The sequence below is a fragment of the Hyperoodon ampullatus genome (assembly GCF_949752795.1).
Source record: "Hyperoodon ampullatus genome assembly, chromosome: 6".
Lineage (NCBI taxonomy): Eukaryota > Metazoa > Chordata > Mammalia > Artiodactyla > Ziphiidae > Hyperoodon > Hyperoodon ampullatus.
In genome coordinates, this window is record NC_136919.1 from 8431193 (window position 1) to 8451370 (window position 20178).

Consider the following 20178-nt stretch of genomic DNA (forward strand, 5'->3'; position numbering starts at 1 on the left):
GCCCCCAACCGCAGCCCACACGTAAGGGCTCTGCTCAGGAGAGGGCTCAGCACCAGTACCTGGCCGGGTCCTGGTCGCGTCCAACAGCTCCTGGGCTCTGCGCAGGATCTGGTGCCGCAGGCCGGCTTCTGAGACACCCACCTGCTCGGACAAAGGAGGGCAGGTCATGGCCTGGGCTGGGCAAGGGACCTGCTCTGCAGCACGGTCAGAGCCACTACTTCCTCCCTGGCTTCTAGTACCCTCAGCTGGAAACGTGGAGGCCTACGAGGGCCCGACAATCCGTACAGCAGAGGGAGACACTGAGGCCCAGAGGGAAACCAACACTAGTAACAGCTACAGTTTAGCAGGTGTGAAGCCCGCGCAGGGGCTGTGCTGACAGCTTCACCCGCATGACCTCCCGTCACCCCCGTGGCGACCAGGAAGTCAGGACCCTCTGTCACAGTTCGCACAGTCAGGTGGTTCACACCTAGGCTGAGCTGCTGAGCAGTGGCCGTGCCAGAAGCACACAGTCCCTCAGCCTCCAGAGAGAGTCCTCCTGAGCGTGGCTCTGAGCCCCAGTGTCTGCGTCTGCTGAGGGCCGGGCAGTACAGCAGAGTGGTCAACAGCATGGACCCCAGCACCAGGCTCTGCTGTGTGACCTCGGGCAAACTGCTACCTTGCCGTACCTCAGCCTCCTCATCCGAAAAATGACAATGTCAGCACGTGCCTGCCCAGGTTGTTGGGAAGATTCAATGAATTTGTATGTAAAACATGCTTAGAACAGCGCCTAGCACTGTCAAATATTTGCCGGCATCAGTATTTGTCTCTTTTGAAGGGTAAATGAATTAGTACAGCATGTACCAGGCTCGGGCAGTGCTGCTGCTGTGATAACTGTAAATCCATGGGGTGGGGAGGGGGCTGGTCCAGATGAGCTCCAAGGTCCTGGCTGTCCAGCCGTACGAGGTGAAGAACCAATCTGAACCGGGGTGGGGGGCAGGGGGCAACAATCTGGGGTCAGCAGGACCCATAGCCCTGGCTTTTGTAGCCACATGACTGGGGGCACATGGGGCACATGTTCTGGCCTTCTGGGAGCAAGGTGGCCCTTTGACAGCTGATGACGCGGGCCTCACCAAGAACTGTGTGAAGAGCAAGAGGCCCCTTGGCTGGGTTGGGCCAGGGCTCTGCCCGCCGCCCTCACCTCCCCCGAGGGGCAGCTGCTACCTACCTTGGCCAGGTCCCCAGGGCCCATCCGGCTCAGCATGTCCAGTGAGATGCGGTGGTGGGCGAAGATGGGAAGGTAGTGCTCGGCCGACAGCTCCACCAGGAGGGCCACCAGCTGGCGCTCCAGGCCTTCCTCCTACAGGACAGACCCAAGGGAGAAGCCAAGTGCACCACGGATGGGGAAAAAACCAAGAATTCATTACTTACTCACAACAGCAAACAAAGAGTTCAAATACATACAACATAATATGTAAAACGTATTCTTGGAACTTTTCCTACAAAAATGGATATGTAAGGGCATAGACATAGATGCACGAGGAAGTTAGTTCACTGCCACTCTGTAAACTTGACAATGCAAGCAACTTAGGTACCCATCAAGAGGGGACTGTTTAAACAAATGAGGGCTCATCCAGATCCTAAATGCTGTGCAGTCGTCTGGAAACAATGAGGAGATCTACGCACACGGGCCTGGAGAACAGCCCGTCACTATTGTTGAGGGGAAAAAGTTGCCAAAATAGCCTTATAGAAGGACTCCTGTTTTTTTTTTGGTCATGCCATGTAGCTTGCGGAATCTTAGTTCCCCGACCAGGGATCGAACCTGTTCCTGCTGCAGTGGAAGCGCAGAGTCTTAACCACTGGACCACCAGGGAGTTCCCAAGAAAGACTCCATTTTTATTTAAAAAAAAAAAAAGGGTGTGTGTGTGTGCACGTGAGAGAGAGGGAGAGGGAGGGAGGGAGGGAGGGAGAGGGAGGGGAGGGAGGGAGGGAGGGAGGGAGGGGGAGAGAGGGAGGGAGGGAGGGGGAGAGAGAGGGAGGGGCAGGGAGGGAGGGAGAGAGGGAGAGGGAGGGAGGGAGGGAGAGGGAGGGGGAGGGAGGGAGGGAGGGAGGGGGAGAGAGAGGGAGAGGGAGGGGAGGGAGGGAGGGAGGGAGAGGGAGAGGGAGGGGAGGGAGGGAGGGAGGGGGAGAGAGAGGGAGGGGCAGGGAGGGAGGGAGGGAGGGGGAGAGAGAGGGAGGGGCAGGGAGGGAGGGAGGGAGGGAGAGGGAGGGGGAGGGAGGGAGGGAGGGGGAGGGAGGGAGGGAGGGAGGGGGAGAGAGAGGGAGGGGCAGGGAGGGAGGGAGGGAGTGGGAGGTGGGGGAGGCTGGGGACCACCGCTGTCCCATCCGCAGCCCCTGCGCTGGTGAGCGCACAGCAGGCTGCGGGTCTCTGCTCTGCCCAGCAGTGACTGAAAAGTCACCTGAACCAACTCTCCTCCCTCTCGTTTCTGTCTCTGCCCAGGCCGAGCACAGGACCTGGTGCACTTAGTCACCAGAAATATGAATGGAATTAAACTGGACAGGTCAGGAAGCCGGGCATCACTGAGGCCAGAGGCTCCTGCAGGGTGGGCGCCAGCAGTCCTCACCTGCAGCTTCAAGGACAAGGGTTTCTGGTTCAAGAGCCGCTGATACTGAATCAGCCAGTAATTCTCCTGCTTAGTTTCGCTTTTGGCTTCTAACTCCGTCTGCCAAGAAGGAAGCAGACACTGTTAGTTACAAGTCAGTGAACAGAAACAATGACAGTGACACCTGTGAACTCTGCTCCTCTGAGCACGTGGATGACTTGGTATTTTACAAAGAACTTGCCTACCCACTGTTGCCTCGCCCTTTAAACTGCTGAGCCCGGAAAGGCAGGAGGCATCACTACCCCCACTTTACTGCTGAGAACGATCTCAGACACAGCATACCTGGTGGGGGGACTGGAACCTGGGCTGCTGACACCTGGTGCCCGCCCCCCCTTCCCCGGGCATCATGACTTGGAGGGGGACACCTTCTCATCTGCTTATGGGAAGAGCAAAGTACTAGGCAGCCGTCTCCTTCCCCCAAGAAGGCTTGGTGTGTCCTCTGGGTGCCAGGCAGGGAGAGAAATAAGATTCTAAGGACACCTTCAGCTTCCGGAGTGGGCTTCACCTGACAAAGCCGGAGAATTATAAACATGCTATTCAAGCCGATTCCTCCATTCCATCACTCAAACATTCCTGAGTGTTGTTCTGGGCCAGGCACCGTTCTGGGTGCTGCGACACAGCAGTGAACACACGATACTAACAGCAGCAGCAGCAGCAGCAACGTCAGGGCACTTCGTGCCAGACCGTGCTGTGTACTGGGAGATGCCCTTGTACTTAATTCTCACAATTCTGTGAAGTAGTTTCTACTTCACAGGTGAAGAAACTGAGTGATTAGTTCAGAGTGAATACCAGTCAGCCCAAGGTCAAAGAGCTGCCCGTGTCGTGGCCAGGATTCAGACCCAGGTCTGTCTTGCTCGGAGCCTGTGCTCTCAACCACCAAGCCACCTACCAAGGACTGCAGCCTCGCGCTGGGGGTCCATGTGATGTGGGCGGCAGGGTTACACTGCATGCATCTCCCCAGCCCCCTCTAGTGGTCCCTCCTGTACCTTGCTGAGCTGGCTCCCCTTTTCCAGCCTGGCCCTCTCTGGGCTGTGGGCGCACCTCTCTTTGGGAGCCCATGACCCTGATGGTCAGGTCCTGATGAGGTGCACAGTGAGTCCCCGAGGCCCCTTGAGGGCGGGAGCACACGGCCACGGCACGGCTGCCCCTCCACGGCACTCAGGGCGTGGGTCACACATTGATGCAATTTAAAGGTGAAGGCAGGGAGTCACCGTGAGGAACAGGCAGCTTCTGACTGGCACAAACACGCCACCTGGGCTCGTGCGGGGCTCGGGAAGAAACTGGTCTCGCTCCTTTCCATCCCCGGCACACGGCCTGGCCCACAGTGGAGCTCAGAGGACGACTGGGGCAGTAACAACGCCACAGGAAAGACTGGGTCCTGACCACTCAGGTGCACTTGGGCTCTGGAGGAAGTGACCCTGACCTGCCACCCTAAATGGGACTCTGCCACCCTGATGATGTGCCAGAGTCAGACCCATTTGGGTCCAGGGGGCAGTTGGGCAACTCCTGTCGAAGGCTTACTAAATGGTCTGCCCTGGACACACCAAGTACCCTCCTGGGCATCTGTCCTGAGCAAACAAATACCCATGGCTGTTCTCAAATACTTAGCTGCCGAGACAGCCTTGCTTATTAAAAGTAAAAAAACGGGAAGTATGCTTGACAATAGGCCAAACGAGGGCCCATCTCAGTGCAGCCACGGAAGGAACGCAGAGGACATGAAAGACAGGAAAGAGCAGGTGCAAACGAGCGGGTTGGAAAGGGGTGCGCGGTTCTGTGTTACAGGCACGTACATGCATCACGATAAACGTGCATCCCGATGTTTGGAAAACAGACCTCAAAACATTAACAATAGACAACTCTCAGAAGTAAGATTCTTTTCCTTTGAACTTTCCGTTTTTTCTTTGATGAACAACTATTACTAGAATAATGAAGGTGTTTCTAAGAACAGCAAGAGCATTTAGGGAAAGCAAACCCATGAGCGACTCGACGCGGAAGCCAGACGCACCAGGATCTCCCGGAGCTCCTCCTCTCGCTGTGTCTTCTCTTTGAGCAGCTGCTGGAGCAGGGAGCTCAGGACCCAGCGCTGCTCCGAGATCATCTCCTGCAACACAAGACCACTCCCAGTGCTGGGAAACTCGCAGTACCCCGGCCCAAGAAGCCCCCGCAGTGTGGCGGCAGGATCCCCCTCACTCAGTTCTCAGCTGGCAGCCAGGGGGGGGCCACAGTGGGTCCGACTCCATTCAAGGCTCTGTCCTTGATCTCAGGCTGAGAGTTGGGGAACAGAGCAGAGGGGCCTCTCTGCCCAAGCATCCCTTCCCCACCTTCTCACCAGCCTGTACCTCTCTTCCCCAGGGGGTAAGGCCAGGCACGGGATCTAGTGACCGAAGACAGCGCAGTGGTAAGAAACAGCAAACAAAGGAAATGACAAGCAGCAGGTACCTGACTTCAGTCTCACTGACTACGGAGCACGTGGGCAGAAGCCAACAGTGGGAGGGAGGGTGGGTGAGTGACCCACGCCAGCCAGGAAGGCTCTACACAGACGGAGTGACGTGCAAACCCGAGAAAGCCCCATTTGTGTCTGTGTTCCACTCTTCTCCTCCTCTTGGAAACCCCATGGAGACCCCGAAAACAGGAGCCCCACAGCTCTAACGGGCAGGAGGCATGGGCACCCACCAAGCACGGTGGTTGCATCTTCTTTCAGAGCTACACCAACCCCCGCAAGGCCGAGGCCTTTCCATTTCCTAGCCCACTCCTCTCTGATGGCCCCGAGACACAGGCTGGGCCTGAAAGGCTATTTCCCTTTTATGCAGGGGAGACGTGGAGGCCCAGGGAGGGGAAGTAACCTGCCCTAACGTCATACAGTGACAGACCCGTGGGATTCCAGACCCCAGCATTCTTCTCCTGCATTGAGAAGCCCATGAGACAAATGAAGACTGCTCCACTGAGGACAGACACAGGGACGGTGACAGACAGAAGGCTCTGCTCAAAAGCCTGGTACGGGGCACACGTCCTCACACATCATTGATCCAACCCTTCTGCGTACAGCTGGGGAGACTAAGGTACAGAGAAGGGAAAGGGCTGCCCCTCCTGCCTCCCCACCCAGGTCACACAGCAAGACTGTGCGGGGACAACCCGGGCCCCGGGTTTGCAGTCCAGAACGCTGTCTGCTAGTCCCTGCAGCCTCCACATCTGTGTGAGCACCCAGGTGTGAACACCACCCTGGTGTGAACACCACCCTGGTGTCCACCCAGGCTGGAGTTCATAGAGCCACAGCTGGGCCCACTCCTCAGACATCCTTGGAACACCAAGAAAGCTCCTTCCCCAGTGATGTCAGCCGTGAGAACCAGCGCCCCAGAAGCATGACTTAGAGAGACAGGGAGCTCAGTAGCAACCCAGCTCCAAAACAAAGAAAACACGGAGATGGAGATGCAGCCGGGTGAGCCTTGGCAATGAAACCCTCCTTCCTCTGACCCTCCTGCCTAGCCACGGGCTGATCCCAGCCCTAACCTTGGCCTGTGCTGGGCTCGGCCCCCAGACCGGGCTCCCACGAGCCTTCTGGGGCCAGGGCATCCTCCAGCATCACTGCCTTGTCTGCTGGAGAGCAGCTGAGAGGCGGTGGGGGCATTAGTTGGGGGTGGGGTGGGGGACAGGGCAGGCTAGGGAGCCCTACATACCTGTAGCGCCTCTGTGTCCAGGGATTTCCTCTTTAACTCCAGCTGTGTCAGCTGCAATAACTCAGTTTCTATTAACTTAATCTAAACAGAAGACGAGACAGGGGTTTTTTAATTCACATTAACCATGGTTTAATCCTGTGCCGCTGCTCTTGGATGGCCAAGTAGATCTAAGAATCCTTTCTGGGGGCGCTCTACAATGAAGGGGGCCTGTGTACCCTGGGAACCTCATCAGCGGGGGTTTAAAAAGAATTCGTTATTTCATGGCCCTGAACACTTTGCGGCATGGACCCTCTTGTCCTGGACAGTATAGCTGATCAAAAGCCGGGCACAGGGCCAGCCCAGAATGGGTGCTGATCAAGGTATGTGCAGTGAAGGGGCTTTCCTTCCAGGTGAGGACCAGAGTGAAGAACAGACACGGAATTCTCACTGAGCCTCTTACCAGTCCAATTCTCTTGCTTCCTCTAAACGGCTGTCACAGAGGAGTGCAGAGGGCAATGGAAGGGACTGAATAATAATAACAATAATAGTAGTAGCTGATATTTATTGAGATTCCACATGCTAGGACTGTGCTGTGCAATTTATTTGCATCATTTCATCAGTACCTATTAGGAAGTTATTATTGCCTCTATTTTACAGACAAGGAAACCGAGGCTCAGAGAGGTTAAGTAACTTGCCCAAGGACACACAGCAGGTAAGTGAGTGTGCCTTTTCCTTGGGATGTCCCTGCTTGTCTGAAGGGGAAGAGCTGGCCTGGTGGGTCAAAATCACCCAGAGTGAGAATGTCTGGGAGTCACTACATACCTTCAGGGTGGACTGGGGGCTTTTAGCCCTCGGGGTCAGACCCCATGGCCAGTGACTTCTCTACCCTGTGCCTATGACCTTTGTCCCTATATTCCTATGACCCCACCAACCCCTGGTCAGAGGAATGAGATTCATGTCTGGCAATGTGGGATTGAAATTAAAGGGGGAAATAAAAAGGTAAGTTGGTTTTGGCAAAAAAGAATAAAAAGAAAAAAACAACCATGCAAAATGTGAAATTCAAAGTGTGCTGAATACAAGGTGATGTGCGTCCCATAGCCTGAAAGCTCGCTCTGTCTGCCGCCACCCAGGCCATGTGCTCAGGGAGCCCAGCAAGCCAGACACAGCCCTGCTGGATGGGGGTGGCCAAGAGGCCCAGCGTAGGGTTCGCCCAAGGCTGCCCGCAGGTCAGCAGCAGAGCCCGGACAAGAGCACACCCCCTCCCCTCCAGGTCCAGGTCACTCCTCAGCCGACACCAGGCCCTGTCTGCTCGCTCAGGTTGGGGGTCAGCCTGTCCCAGCTCCTCAATCTGGGCCGTCAGGGACACTGGGGTCTGAGCCAGCTGAGGAGTCCTGCCTGTGGCTGCCAAGCAGTCAAGGCCTCCTGTCCCTCAGCCCTGGGCATCATGAGAAGCAGCAGGCACAGGTCTCACCTGCTGGCATGCACAGTGTTGCCCCAGGCACCTCCTGACACCCTGAGTAGGTTCCATGAGGCTCAGTGAGGGGAGGGAGGTGCCGGGGAGACCTCTTGTCAGGCTGGCCTGGAGCCCTCTCCTCATGCCTCTGAGAGCCCACAGGGCGGGTCTGGGGGGGGGTGCCGCAGCCTGCGCTCACCTGCTTCCGGATCTGCCGATGCATCAGGTCCTTCTTCACCTGGAGAGCCTCGAAGGCCGCCTTCTGCATGGCGCTCTGCAACAGAGAGCATGGCCACTCAGGGGGCCCGCAGGGAAAACAAAATCTGCGTCAAAGACACCTTAACGTATGCCTTTTCTGTTTCTTAGAGAGACGACAACTTTTCAGGTTACTTGTTTAATTTTTTAAAATAATGCTTATTAAGCGCTTACTACGTGCTGGACACCGTGCTCAGGGCTCTTCCCACGCTGCACATGGAAGAGGCGATGACGAGAGAACCTTCAGTGCCCCATTTCACAGATGAGGAAAGTGAGGTTCAGAGAAGTGAACCGGCTGGCATTAGCACGCAAGTCTGCCCAGCTCTCAGCCTCACCTTAACCACGAGGCCTGACATCCCCTCTAAGAAACAGAGCACTTTCCTCAGACAATCTCACAAATACTAAGTCAACGCGTTTTGGAAGGAGAGAGAGATGGGAGCTGGGGAGAAAGGAAAGAGGAAACGATGGGTCAGGGAGCGGCAGGACAACATCACGGAGGAAGAAAGGAGGGAGGTGATGTGAGGGTCGGGGAGTGAGACTCCAATAGGGCCTGTGGGGAGAGCTGGGACTGAACAACTTGGACACAGGAGGGAGGAAATCACAGGGGTCCTTCCTGGTCCCGTCCACTCAGTAGCACCTGCTATGCGCCCGCTAAGCTGGCGGGAGAGCAGATGGAGGTGCGGCGGGATTGGAAGTGAGGAGTCTGGGGGCTCACTCCACGGGGTGGGTACCACCACCGCCTTCTGCCCGTTATGTCCTCATGATGGGGCCCCACGCAGCACGGGGAGCGGCTGCCTGGGGAGGGCGCTTCTCTAGACTTCAGTGAGCGGAAACGACCACCCAGAGAGGCCTCTCCCTGCCCCCACCCTGATGGTCAGTACATTTCCCAGCTCTCTAAGCATCTTGGTTCTTGCACACTGTCCAGGAGTCCAGGACGGCGCCTCCACATGGAGTTCTGCCGCTCTGCTCCGGGCTCCCCGCGTCCCTCCTGCCCCCCTCCTGAGCCCCTGCCCCCAGGGCTCACCTCCTGCAGGATCTGGCTAATGGCTTTGTTCTGATCCATCTGTTGCCAGGACAGAATCTGCTGGAACCGCTCATCCATTTCAGCCATGCTGCCAGAAACACAGCAAATTCATGAACATTTCCTGATCACCTACTATGTGCCAGGCACCTTGGAGGAGATGGAGATAAACCACTTATTCATTCAACAATACTCATGGAGTGCCTGCTGGGGGCCACATCCTGGGCTTTGGGGGGCGGGGCGGACATGGAGCTTTGTCTGAATCCCATGGCCCTAGATGGAGGGTGACGGAGTCTCTGTGTCTCCAGAGCTGGGGAGATGATCTCCGGGGCCCCGTCATCCACCCCTCCACTGGAATCCTTGCTACAATGCCCCCCCTGAAGTGGCTGCCTGGCCTCTGCCCACCCACCTCCACCAACAGGGAGCTCATGACCTCCCAGGTGAGCCACTCAGGCTGAGAGAAAGCTGTCCTTCCCGGGCACTAACATCTCACCCTCCACCCCAGTGTCTCTCACCTGCTCTCATCCCCTAGAACAAGTCTAGTGACTTTGGCACAAAAATCCAAACTCTGCAAACCTAATATGTCCATACTTTGGTACAATCTTGGTTTTAAGTTTGTCTGTTTCATAACAGTAGCTGTTATTTATTGGACCCTTATGTGGCAGACAGTACGATCATTAATGCCCATTAAATCCTCCAACAACTCTAGGAGTAGGTACTGTGATTTATCCCCTTTTTTCTGATAAGAAACTTGAGGCTCAGGGAGGGAAAATAACTTGCCTAAGACTTCAGTTAGTTATAGAAGTGGGATGTGAATCCACGTCTGTCTGGCCCTAGTGCCCACACTCCTAAAACCAAGGTCACACCAGCAGGAAGGAGGGAGACCCCCAGCATCTGCAGGGACACGGGGAGGCTGGCATGCTCCAGGTGCCCGGGGGGGCGGGGAGGAGGTGGCACCTGCACTGGAGCCACCCAGGTGGGAGGAGAAACACAAGGGCAGCCAGGGCTGTTGGTCTGTCCCTGTCTGGGGCTGCTAAGCATCGAAGGAGCTTTTCTCAACTGGCTCTGCCGGGCACTGCAGCTCCTTCAACAAAGCCACGGTGCTGGGGTGAACTTGGAAGGCCAGACCCAAAGTGGCTGTCAGCATGAAGGCAACCCCATCACCATCCCCCCTCCAGTGCACCCCACCCATGAGCCCCGGAGATTTATAAGTACACCATGGTCAAGAGCACACTGCCTGGGTCAGACTCGAGCTCTGTCATAGGCTAGTTGTGCTTCCTTAGGGTCCAACCAGAAAAGTCACTTAGACCAGCGGTAACTTGCTCCTGACATCATGGCCCAGGGTGGGGTGGCCCGAGGAAGGAGATTCCAGTGCCAGCTCTCACCCCACAGTCCTGGGCCCTGAGCCGGCTCCCCAAAGTCCCTCACTCGGGAAGCCTCTTCCTTACCTTACCTGGAACAGGCCTGCTGGACCAGGTTCTGCCTCTGAGACTCATAGGCCATCTGGATGAGCCGGCTGTTACAGCTCTCGGTCAGCATCTGCTGCATGGCCGCTGCAGAAACATGGGGGTGGGGTGGGGACAGGGCTGAGCAGCCACTCCTGGGGGGCCTCGTGGGCGTTACCTGGGCATCCACCTGACAGTCACCTCAGAAAAAAGTCTTTTTTTAAACTACAGAAGTAACTTCAGCTTGAAAGTCTGATTAGTTGTAAAACACTGAACAACATACACATAATCTTCTATAGTCTCGTCACCCAGAAATATTATTACATTTTGATATATATTCTTCTGGTTAATTTTTAATGCATATTGATGGATTTTTAAAAAGTTAAATGAAAGAATTAAAAGCAGGGACTTGACAGATATTTGTATACCCACGTTCATAGCAACATTATCCACAATAGGCAAAAAAGGTGGAAACAACCCAAGTGCCTATTGATGGACAAATGGGTAAACAGAATGTGGTCTATCCATGCAACGGAATATTAATCAGTCTTAAAAAGGAAGGAAATTCTGACATAAGCGACAACGTGGATGAACCCTGAAGACATTACACTATGTGAAAAAAGCCAGTCACAAAAGGACAAATACTGTATGATTCCACTTATACGAAGTACCTAGAGCAGTCAGATTCATAGAGACAGAAAGTAGAATGGTGGTCCTACAGGGTCCGGGGGAGGGGGCAGTGGGGAGTTCCTGTTTAGAGGGTAGAGTTTCACTTTGGGATGATGAAAAAGTTCTGGAGATGGATGGTGGTGATGGTTGCACAACAAGGTGAATGTACTTAATGCCACAGAACTGTACACTTACAAGTGGTTACAATAGTAAATTTTATGCTTTGTATATTTCAACATAATAAAAGAAAATTAAAATGTTATCACACTAAATATACCACTTTCTCACCTTTTATGAATGCATCCCTATGTCAACAAGCTGACGTGATGTTAATAGCTACAGAATACTACAGTGCCTGGATTACCAAAGTTTAAGATAATCCTCTGTTTCAGAGCATTCGGAGTCTTTCTGCGATTATTAAATGATACTGCTATAAATATCCTTGCTCAGATATCTTTGTGCACATTTATTTGATTATTTCCTAGAATAATGCTTAGAAGTACACAGTTTTAAGGTCATGGATGATGTATACAAGTTACCCTTTCTGCCCTCCAGAAAGAACCTGCTGATTCATACTCCCTTTGGCAGCACACAGGACAGCCTGATACCATACGCCCTCAACAACTCTGGGTTATTACCCTTTCTTGCCTTTTTGTTATTTTTATTGAAATTTTTCAGTTATAAAAATGATACATGCTCAGTTTCTAAAATAGCTAATAGGGAAGTTTGAAAAGGTGGAAAAGAAAAGATCCCTAACACTGAGTCTATTTCCAATCAGTTAATTTGATAAACATCCTTCCAGAAATGCAAACACAATCTTTCTCTTTATAAGTGGTGGATGATGGTGACCTTTAAAATAGGGACATTGGAGACCTTCAAGATGGTGGAGGAGTAAGACGTGGAGATCACCTTTCTCCCCACACATACATCAGAAATACTTCTACACATGGAACAAATCCTACAGAACACCTACTAAATGCTGGCAGAAGACCTCAGACTTCCCAAAAGGCAAGAAACTCCCCACGTACCTGGCCATGTGGCTGACAAGGTCTTGGTGCTCCTGCTGGGTGTCAGGCCTGTGCCTCTGAGGTGGGAGAGCCGAGTTCAGGACGTTGGTCCACCAGAGACCTCCCGGCTCCATGTAATACCAAACGGCGAAAGCTCTCCCAGAGATCTCCATCTCAGAGCTAAGACCCAGATTAATTCAACACCAGCAAACTACAGTGCTGGACACTCTATGCCAAACAACTAGCAAGACAGGAACACAACGCCACCCATTAGCAGAGAGGCTGCCTAAAATCATAATAAGGGCACAGACACCCCAAAACACACAACCGGACGCAGTCCTGCCCACCAGAAAGACAAGATCCAGCCTCATCCACCAGAACACAGGCACTAGTCCCCTCCACCAGGAAGCCTGCACAACCCACTGAACCAACCTTAGCCACTGGGGGCAGACACCAAAAACAATGGGAACTACGAACCTGCAGCCTGCGAAAAGGAGACCCCAAACACAGTAAGTTTAGCAAAATGAGAAGACAGAGAAGCACACAGTAGATGAAGAAGCAAGGTAAAAACCCACCAGACCTAATAAACGAAGAGGAAATAGGCAGTCTACCTGAAAAAGAATTCAGAGTAATGATAGTAAAGATGATCCAAAATCTTGGAAACAAAATGGAGAAAATACAAGAAACGTTTAACAAGGACCTAGAAGAGCTAAAGAGCAAACAAACAATGATGAACAACACAATAAATGAAATTAAAAATTCTCTAGAAGGAATCCATAGCAGAATAACTGAGGCAGAAGAACAGATAAGTGACCTGGAAGATAAAATAGTGGAAATAACTACTGCAGAGCAGAATAAAGAAAAAAGAATGAAAAGAATTGAGGACAATCTTAGAGAACTCAGGGACAACATTAAACACACCCACATTCGAATTATAGGGGTCCCAGAAGAAGAAGAGAAAAAGAAAGGGACTGAGAAAATATCTGAAGAGATTACAGTTGAAAACTTCCCTAATATGGGGAAGGAAATAGTCAATCAAGTCCAGGAAGCACAGGGAGTCCCATACAGGATAAATCCAAGGAGAAACACGCCAAGACACATACTAATCAAACTATCAAAAATTAACTACAAAGAAAAATATTAAAAGCAGCATTTAAGAATCTGTAAAAAATACAAGCACATGGAGGCTAAACAATACACTATTTAATAACCAAGAGATCACTGAAGAAATAAAAAATTACCTAGAAACAAACGACAATGAAAACACGATGACCCAAAACCTATGGGATGCAGCAAAAGCAGTTCTAAGAGGGAAGTTTATAGCAATACAATCCTACCTCAAGAAACAACACCTCAAACAAACAACCTAACCTTACACCTAAAGCAATTAGAGAAAGAAGAACAAAAAAACCCCAAGTTAGCAGGAGGAAAGAAATCATAAAGATCAGATCAGAAATAAATGAAAAAGAAATGAAGGATACGATAGCAAAGATCAATAAAACTAAAAGCTGTTTCTTTGAGAAGATAAACACAGGGGACTTCCCTGGTGGCACAGTGGTTAAGAATCCACCTGCCAATGCAGGGGACATGGGTTCAAGCCCTGATCCGGGAAGGTGCCACATGCCGTGGAGTAACTAAGCCCACATGCCACAACTACCAAGCCTGCGCTCAGAGCCCACAAGCCACAACTACTGAGCCCATGTGCTGCAACTACTGAAGCCTGTGCGCTCTAGGGCCCATGCTCCGCAACAAGAGAAGCCACCGCAATGAGAAGCCTGTGCACTGCAATGAAGACCCAACGCAGCCAAAAAATAAATTAATTTTAAAAAAAGAAGATAAACACAATTGGTAAACCATTAGCCAGACTCATCAAGAAAAAAATGGAGAAGACTCAAATCAATAGAATTAGAAATGAAAAAGGAGAAGTAACAACTGACACTGAAGAAATACGAAGGATCATGAGAGATTACTACAAGCAACTCTATGCCAATAAAATGGACAACCTGGAACAAATGGACAAATTCTTAGAAAAGCACAATCTTCTGAGACTGAACCAGGAAGAAACAGATAATACAAACAGACCAATCACAAGCACTGAAATTGAGACTGTGATTAAAAATCTTCCAACAAACAAAAGTCCAGGACCAGATGGCTTCACAGGTGAATTCTACCAAACATTTAGAGAAGAGCTAACACCTATCCTTCTCAAACTCTTTCAAAATATAGCAGAGGGAGGAACACTCCCAAACTCATTCTACAAGGCCACCATCACCCCTGATAACAAAACCAAACAGATGTCACAAAGAAAGAAAACTACAGGCCAATATCACTGATGAACATAGATGCAAAAATCCTCAACAAAATACTAGCAAACAGAATCCAACAGCACATTAAAAGGAACATTCACCATGATCAAGTGGGGTTTATCCCAGGAATGCAAGGATTCTTCAGTATATGCAAATCAATCAACGTGATACACCATATTAACAAACTGAAGGATAAAAACCATATGATAATCTCAATAGATGCAGAAAAAGCTTTCAACAAAATTCAACACCAATTTATGATAAAAACCCTCCAGAAAGTAGGCATAGAGGGAACTTACCTCAACATAATAAAGGCCATACATATGATAAACACACAGCCAACATCGTTCTCAATGGTGAGAAAGTGAAACCATTTCCACTAAGATCAGGAACAAAACAAGGTTGTCCACTCTCACCACTATTATTCAACATAGTTTTGGAAGTTTTAGCCACAGCAGTCAGAGAAGAAAAATAAAAGGAGTCCAAATTGGAAAAGAAGTAAAGCTGTCACTGTTTGCAGATGACATGGTATTATACATAGAGAATCCTAAAGATGCCACGTGGCTTGATGTTCTCAGGATCAGATGGGGAGACCTCCCTCTTGTTTGTGTGGACAGTGTGGTGCCCCAGGACCACTCAGGGAGCGACAGGAAGGCGAGTTCCCAGGGGCTCAAGAGAGGCCACCGCAGCCCTTGAGGAGAGTAGCCCTAACAGCCACGCTCTGTGAACAGCTCACTTTGTGCCAGCATGATCTTATCTGACCCTCATAATGACCCTATGAGGCAGATAATTACCTTTCTCCCCATTTTATAGACATGAAAACTGAGAGGGACCAGTAATGCCCCTTAGGTCATACGGCTTGTGCCTGAGCTGGGATTCTGAATCCAAGTTCAGCCTGACCTCAGAGCCCATGCTCTATGACGGGACTTGACCGCCCCTCTTGAGGGGTAACACTCAGTGCCCTCTATATGTGACCAAAAGAGGGATGGCTGTCCACTCCTGCCCCTCAGTTGGCCACGCTCTGCTCCCAGGACCCTGCCCCGCCCCACCCCACCCTGAGACTCACAGGCAATCTCACGGCGCCGTAGGTTCTCTGTCTCCTCCTGGGTTATGGACATCAACTGTTCCATTCTTATTCTAGAAAAAAATCAATCCATTTATTCAGCAAATGTATCAGTAACATTTCCAACAGAGAATCCCATCAGATGAACACCACCTCCTTCAAGAAGTCCTCCCAGATGTGAGAACTTAGGCATGCTCTCTGAATGCCCACGGCATCATGCGCCTCCACTAGGGCCCTGTTAACTTTAAGAGTTTCTTGCATAAAAAGATAAACATTCCCTTAGAAAAATGGGCCAAGGATACAAACAGCCAATTCACTGATGCTTAAATAAAAGTGACCAAAGAACATATGGAAAGATTCTTAACACCACTGGTAACGAAGTAAAATCTTTTCACCTATCGGGTTGGCTGAGATTAAGAAAACTGATAACCACTGATGATGGCAGTGAAGGTGGAGAAGTGGGTACTTTATAAACAGTTGAGAGGAGTGTAAACTGGCAAAATGTTCTTGGAAGGCAGTCTGGTAATACCATCAAAGTGTTCTTCGAATATTTCCTTCAAAAACATTCACATAAGTGTGTAAGGGTATATCTAGAAGATGTTTACAGTAACATTGTTTGTAATTATGAAACGCCAGAAACCACTTAAATGTTCTGAGGGCTAACTACGTAAATTATGATATAATGATATAGTGGAATTCGCTACAGCTAGTACAAATAATGAGGTTTTTAGCATGGAAATACATCTGTGATATAATAAGTGAAAATTTAAAAAGTAATGGCACGTATGTATGTGCATGTTGCTTGTGTGTACACTTTTTGCCCCCCACACCATACTGGCACAGTGGCTGGGAGGGGGACAACATCCTTTAATGTTTCTTGCAGGGTCTGAGTTCATCGGAAGCAGCATGTATCGTCTGAGCACTCCTGCCTCCTGCCCAGCCCCACAGGCTGCTCAGGGGAAGGCCGTATCTGGGGCGCATCCCTGGACCCTAGGCATAGCCCAGGCATAGCCCAGAGAGGGCACTCAGTCAGCGTGCTGAATAAGTGATGCCACCGGCCACAGCTCAGCTCGGTCTAGACCACCCTGGCTGCCACCGCCCCCAGCTGAAGTGGACAGGGTGGTGGGGTTACACTGCAGCTCCATGGGAGCCCCCTGCAGGAGGCCTGCACAGGCAGCCAGGAGCCAGGAAGGCTGGGCCCACGGGGAGGGGAGGCTCCCCCAAAGCACAGCAGCCAGGTCCACACTGATAGTCTAGGGTCCCTGAGAACAAGGAGGGATTCACATTAATACCCAGGGAATGGGGGGTAGGGGCCGTCCCTCCATTTCTAATCACTAAGGTGGGCACCTCAGTGCAGTCGATTTGAAACATGCAGAAAACACAAAGGGAAAAGAACAAGATCACCACCTCCAATTCCTGCCTCTCAAAAATGTTCAATGTCCTTTTGCTTTCTGAGCACAGATATAGGCAGTGTCTTTAAGAAATGATATACTATAGACACCACTTTTCCACTTAGCAATATGGTGTATTTCCCTTAATAAGGAATGTTCTTCTATAAGATATTTAATGGCTGCAGATTATTCCTCTGTACATAATTTACGTAACCAAGTTTTTCTTCCCAGAAATGTGGACTTTTTTCTATTTTTTATTCTAAAAATATAGTAGGACATTATATATACATTCTTATTCACGTCTCTGAATTTTTCTCAGGAGTGTCTTACGTGTTTTAACAAACTTGAAGGCAGCGATTCTTTCTAATTCAATACTTCCTGAGGAGATGAATCTCCTCATAGCTTTAGGAAAACTTTCTGGCATAATCCTTGAGAATCACAAGACCTTCTCTCCCCAGAGCCATGCATCCCCAGGAAGGAAGGCAGCGCCCAAAAAACCCCACTAGAGCAGAACACGTACCTTTCATTTTCAAGCAACTTCAGAATCTCGGAACTTTTCTTTTGCCTGTGGAGGAAACCATGAAAAGCCTGTAGTCACCAGCGGGCCCATTTCCAACAGAATGGCTCAGGGGGGCTTAGGCACCGACCACTTAGGGCCTCTGTGTTCTCAGGCTAATTCCTCAACCACTCCAAACCCCAGCTCCTCATCTGTGAAATGGGAATAATAAGTTTTTAAAACTTCGTGGACTGTTGGTAATGAGTGAATGAGAAAATTAAAAGTGCCTGGCATGTGACAAGCACTCAGCAGATGGCAGCTTTCACGGGCGCCCTCGGTGGTGAGCGCACTGTGCACCGCAGGCTAACTGCATAACTGCGGGCGAGGGAGGAGAAAGAGACTCAGAGGATGGTGGAAAGGGAGGCTGGAGGCAATGGAGGGGGGTGGGGGGAGTGGAAGCCTGTTTCTGAAATCTTTCCCCAAGAGACCCAACTAACCCTTCTCGGGCTCCTTGCGACCTCTACCTGCTTTGCTCCCTGCAGCTCTTGCCTTGGACAGGATCTGTGTTAAGAGCAGTCTCACTATAAGGCAAATGGCTGTCCTCGGTGTGACTGGTGACTTGGAACCCAAAATGTTGGCACGGGACGTGATTTTGACTTGTTAAACCTACCTATTTACAGATGGGAAACTTGGGAGGCAAAAGTCCAATCAGTAGCAGCCCCAAAACAAGAGGCAAACCTGGTCATGCCCAGATCACCTTCTTTTTTAAGTTGGTGTGAATTGCAGCACCGAGACCTTGGGCAGAATCAGAGACCGTGAGGGAGAAATGGACCTCTGTCCTGAGCTCCTCAAAGGGTATCGGGTGGGGGAAGGTCTCTGGGTCTGGGGGCCGGGGGGCTGGGAGCCTGACCTCTGATTCTCCTGCAGGAGCTTCTGGATCCGGTTGGAGATGTTCTGCTCTGTCTGCTTCAGCTGCTCCTGCAGCCGTTGACGCTCTGCATCCAGGCAGCGCTGGCGCTCGCTCAGGCCCTGCTCCAGCCGGGACTGCTCCTGCGGCAGGACGGGCAGAGGTCCCGAGTCAGTGGGGGGAACCACCCACCCACCCCCAGACGCCACAGGGCAGCCAGGGGCCCTGGCCTGGGAGGCGGAGACTAGGTTTTCTGTCTCTGTCCTGCCAGCCCTTTCCGCATAACCCTGGGCCAGGTGTGTCGCTAGGCCTCAGGGTACCCAGGCACCGGAGCAGGCTGGATGAGGTGATCTGTATGGACAACCCCCCACCACCCCATGTCCTGGAGGGGGAAGTGAGAGAGCTCACTCCCACCACCTTCCCACATCAGAGGGACCCCAGCCTGAGTCAGGAGGCCCCTGGCAGAGGGAGCAGACAGGCCTGACCCCACTTAGCCGCGCACGAACCTCCCTGACCGTCTGGAGGATCTCGTCCTTCTGGCTGCTGCTCTGCTGAAGGAGCTGGGCGTGCTCTCGCTGCCCGAGTTCCAGGCGCCGTTCGAACTCGAGTTTCTCCAGCATCTTTTGTTCCTGCAAGAAGGTAGATCCTGGTGAGTATTGGCACAGGCTCTGTGGGTGTTAGGACATGACAGCAGGGGGAATGCACCCCCCAACTCTGAATGGTACAGGCGACAGGTCTGAACACTGAGCCTCGCCCCCGCGGGGCCCGACTGTAATAAAACGGGCTCTTCACTAGCACAGGCTAGTGGTTTAGAGCCTGGGGTTGGGCTCAACCTCTCCAAGCCTCAGTCTTCTCATCTGTCAAGTGGAGACACCCTCCCAGCCACTGAGACTGTGTGAGACTGTGGTGAGGCAACGTATGTAAGGGGAAAGAGTTACTTTACCCTCTAATTTAGAGCCAGGAAGAACCCTCTTTTATAATAGTTGAGATGTTTAATGAGAAGAAAAGTGACAGAGGACAAAAGGCATTTTCTTACCTTCCTCTTCTCATAGTCTGAGAATCTATTCTGGGAGGAAAAAAAGAGAGTGGGGTCAAGAGAAGGTGGGCAGCAGCGGTTCTCACTGGACAGAGTCCCCGGGGCAGCCTGACACCACTCAGATTTGCAGGCACATCCAGAGGACTGCATCAGAGGGCTGGGATGGGTGGGATGAGGGGGATGGTTGTTTGATAAAGGGTTCCAGATGGTTTTGGTGGACACGAGGGTTGAGAACCACTGGGCTTGGCCCACTGTAGGAAGGTCTTCAAGGCAGTTCTGTTGATGCAGCACTGAGAACGCATGGTGCTCCGAAAAAGAGACCAAGAATGGGTATCTGATTCCCTTGTATGTCTGCACAACACACCTGCAAGTACCCAGCTCCAGCCACCAAAACACTTACAAATGCCCAGAGGAGTGTGCTCAAGTTCCTGAGGAATTGTTCAAAAGAGTGAAAGCACTGAAAATAACTCAAATGTCCATCAAAATGTGATTACTTCAGTAAGTCGTGGTTCATCCACACAATGGATTATTACACAACTGTCCAACGATGGGGCGAATGAGGGCATAGCTAGAGAAGGATGTCTGCCATCTCTCACTGTGTGTGCAACACACTTCCACTCTTGTAAGAACACCACCATCAAAACTCAAGTCTGAGCTTTGTGGTTGTTGAGACAAAAGCTACAAAGGAGCTTCATTAATCAGCTCATGGCGATTCCTCCAGGGGGTGGGACTGCAGGGTAGGAGGGGTGACATTCACTCCATCTATTTCTGTATTGTTTAGATTTACAACAAGGAGCGTGAACTAGTTTTGTAATCAAACACCAGCACGTGCACACA

At 51.2% G+C, this 20178-nt stretch overlaps 1 protein-coding gene across 7 annotated transcripts in view; it reads right to left on the reverse strand.

Moving 5' to 3' along the window:
* The window catches only part of LRSAM1 (leucine rich repeat and sterile alpha motif containing 1), a gene marked incomplete at its 5' end in the record, with an annotated part of 40183 nt that overhangs the window by 3614 nt on the left and 16391 nt on the right, over positions 1–20178 (reverse strand). For 3 of the 7 annotated variants that reach the window (XM_079706775.1, XM_079706776.1, XM_079706774.1), the window contains 13 exons: positions 60–141; positions 1205–1336; positions 2601–2699; positions 4645–4740; positions 6314–6394; positions 7945–8019; positions 9025–9112; positions 10475–10574; positions 15515–15585; positions 17423–17467; positions 18309–18448; positions 18812–18934; positions 19342–19371. In XM_079706775.1, coding sequence (XP_079562901.1) covers positions 60–141; positions 1205–1336; positions 2601–2699; positions 4645–4740; positions 6314–6394; positions 7945–8019; positions 9025–9112; positions 10475–10574; positions 15515–15585; positions 17423–17467; positions 18309–18448; positions 18812–18934; positions 19342–19371 — 1162 coding nt within the window. Of the gene's footprint in view, positions 1–59; positions 142–1204; positions 1337–2600; positions 2700–4644; positions 4741–6313; positions 6395–7944; positions 8020–9024; positions 9113–10474; positions 10575–15514; positions 15586–15906; positions 16066–17422; positions 17468–18308; positions 18449–18811; positions 18935–19341; positions 19372–20178 lie in introns of all 7 variants that reach the window. The other 4 variants (XM_079706778.1, XM_079706777.1, XM_079706773.1 and 1 more) reach the window with 3 other exon arrangements.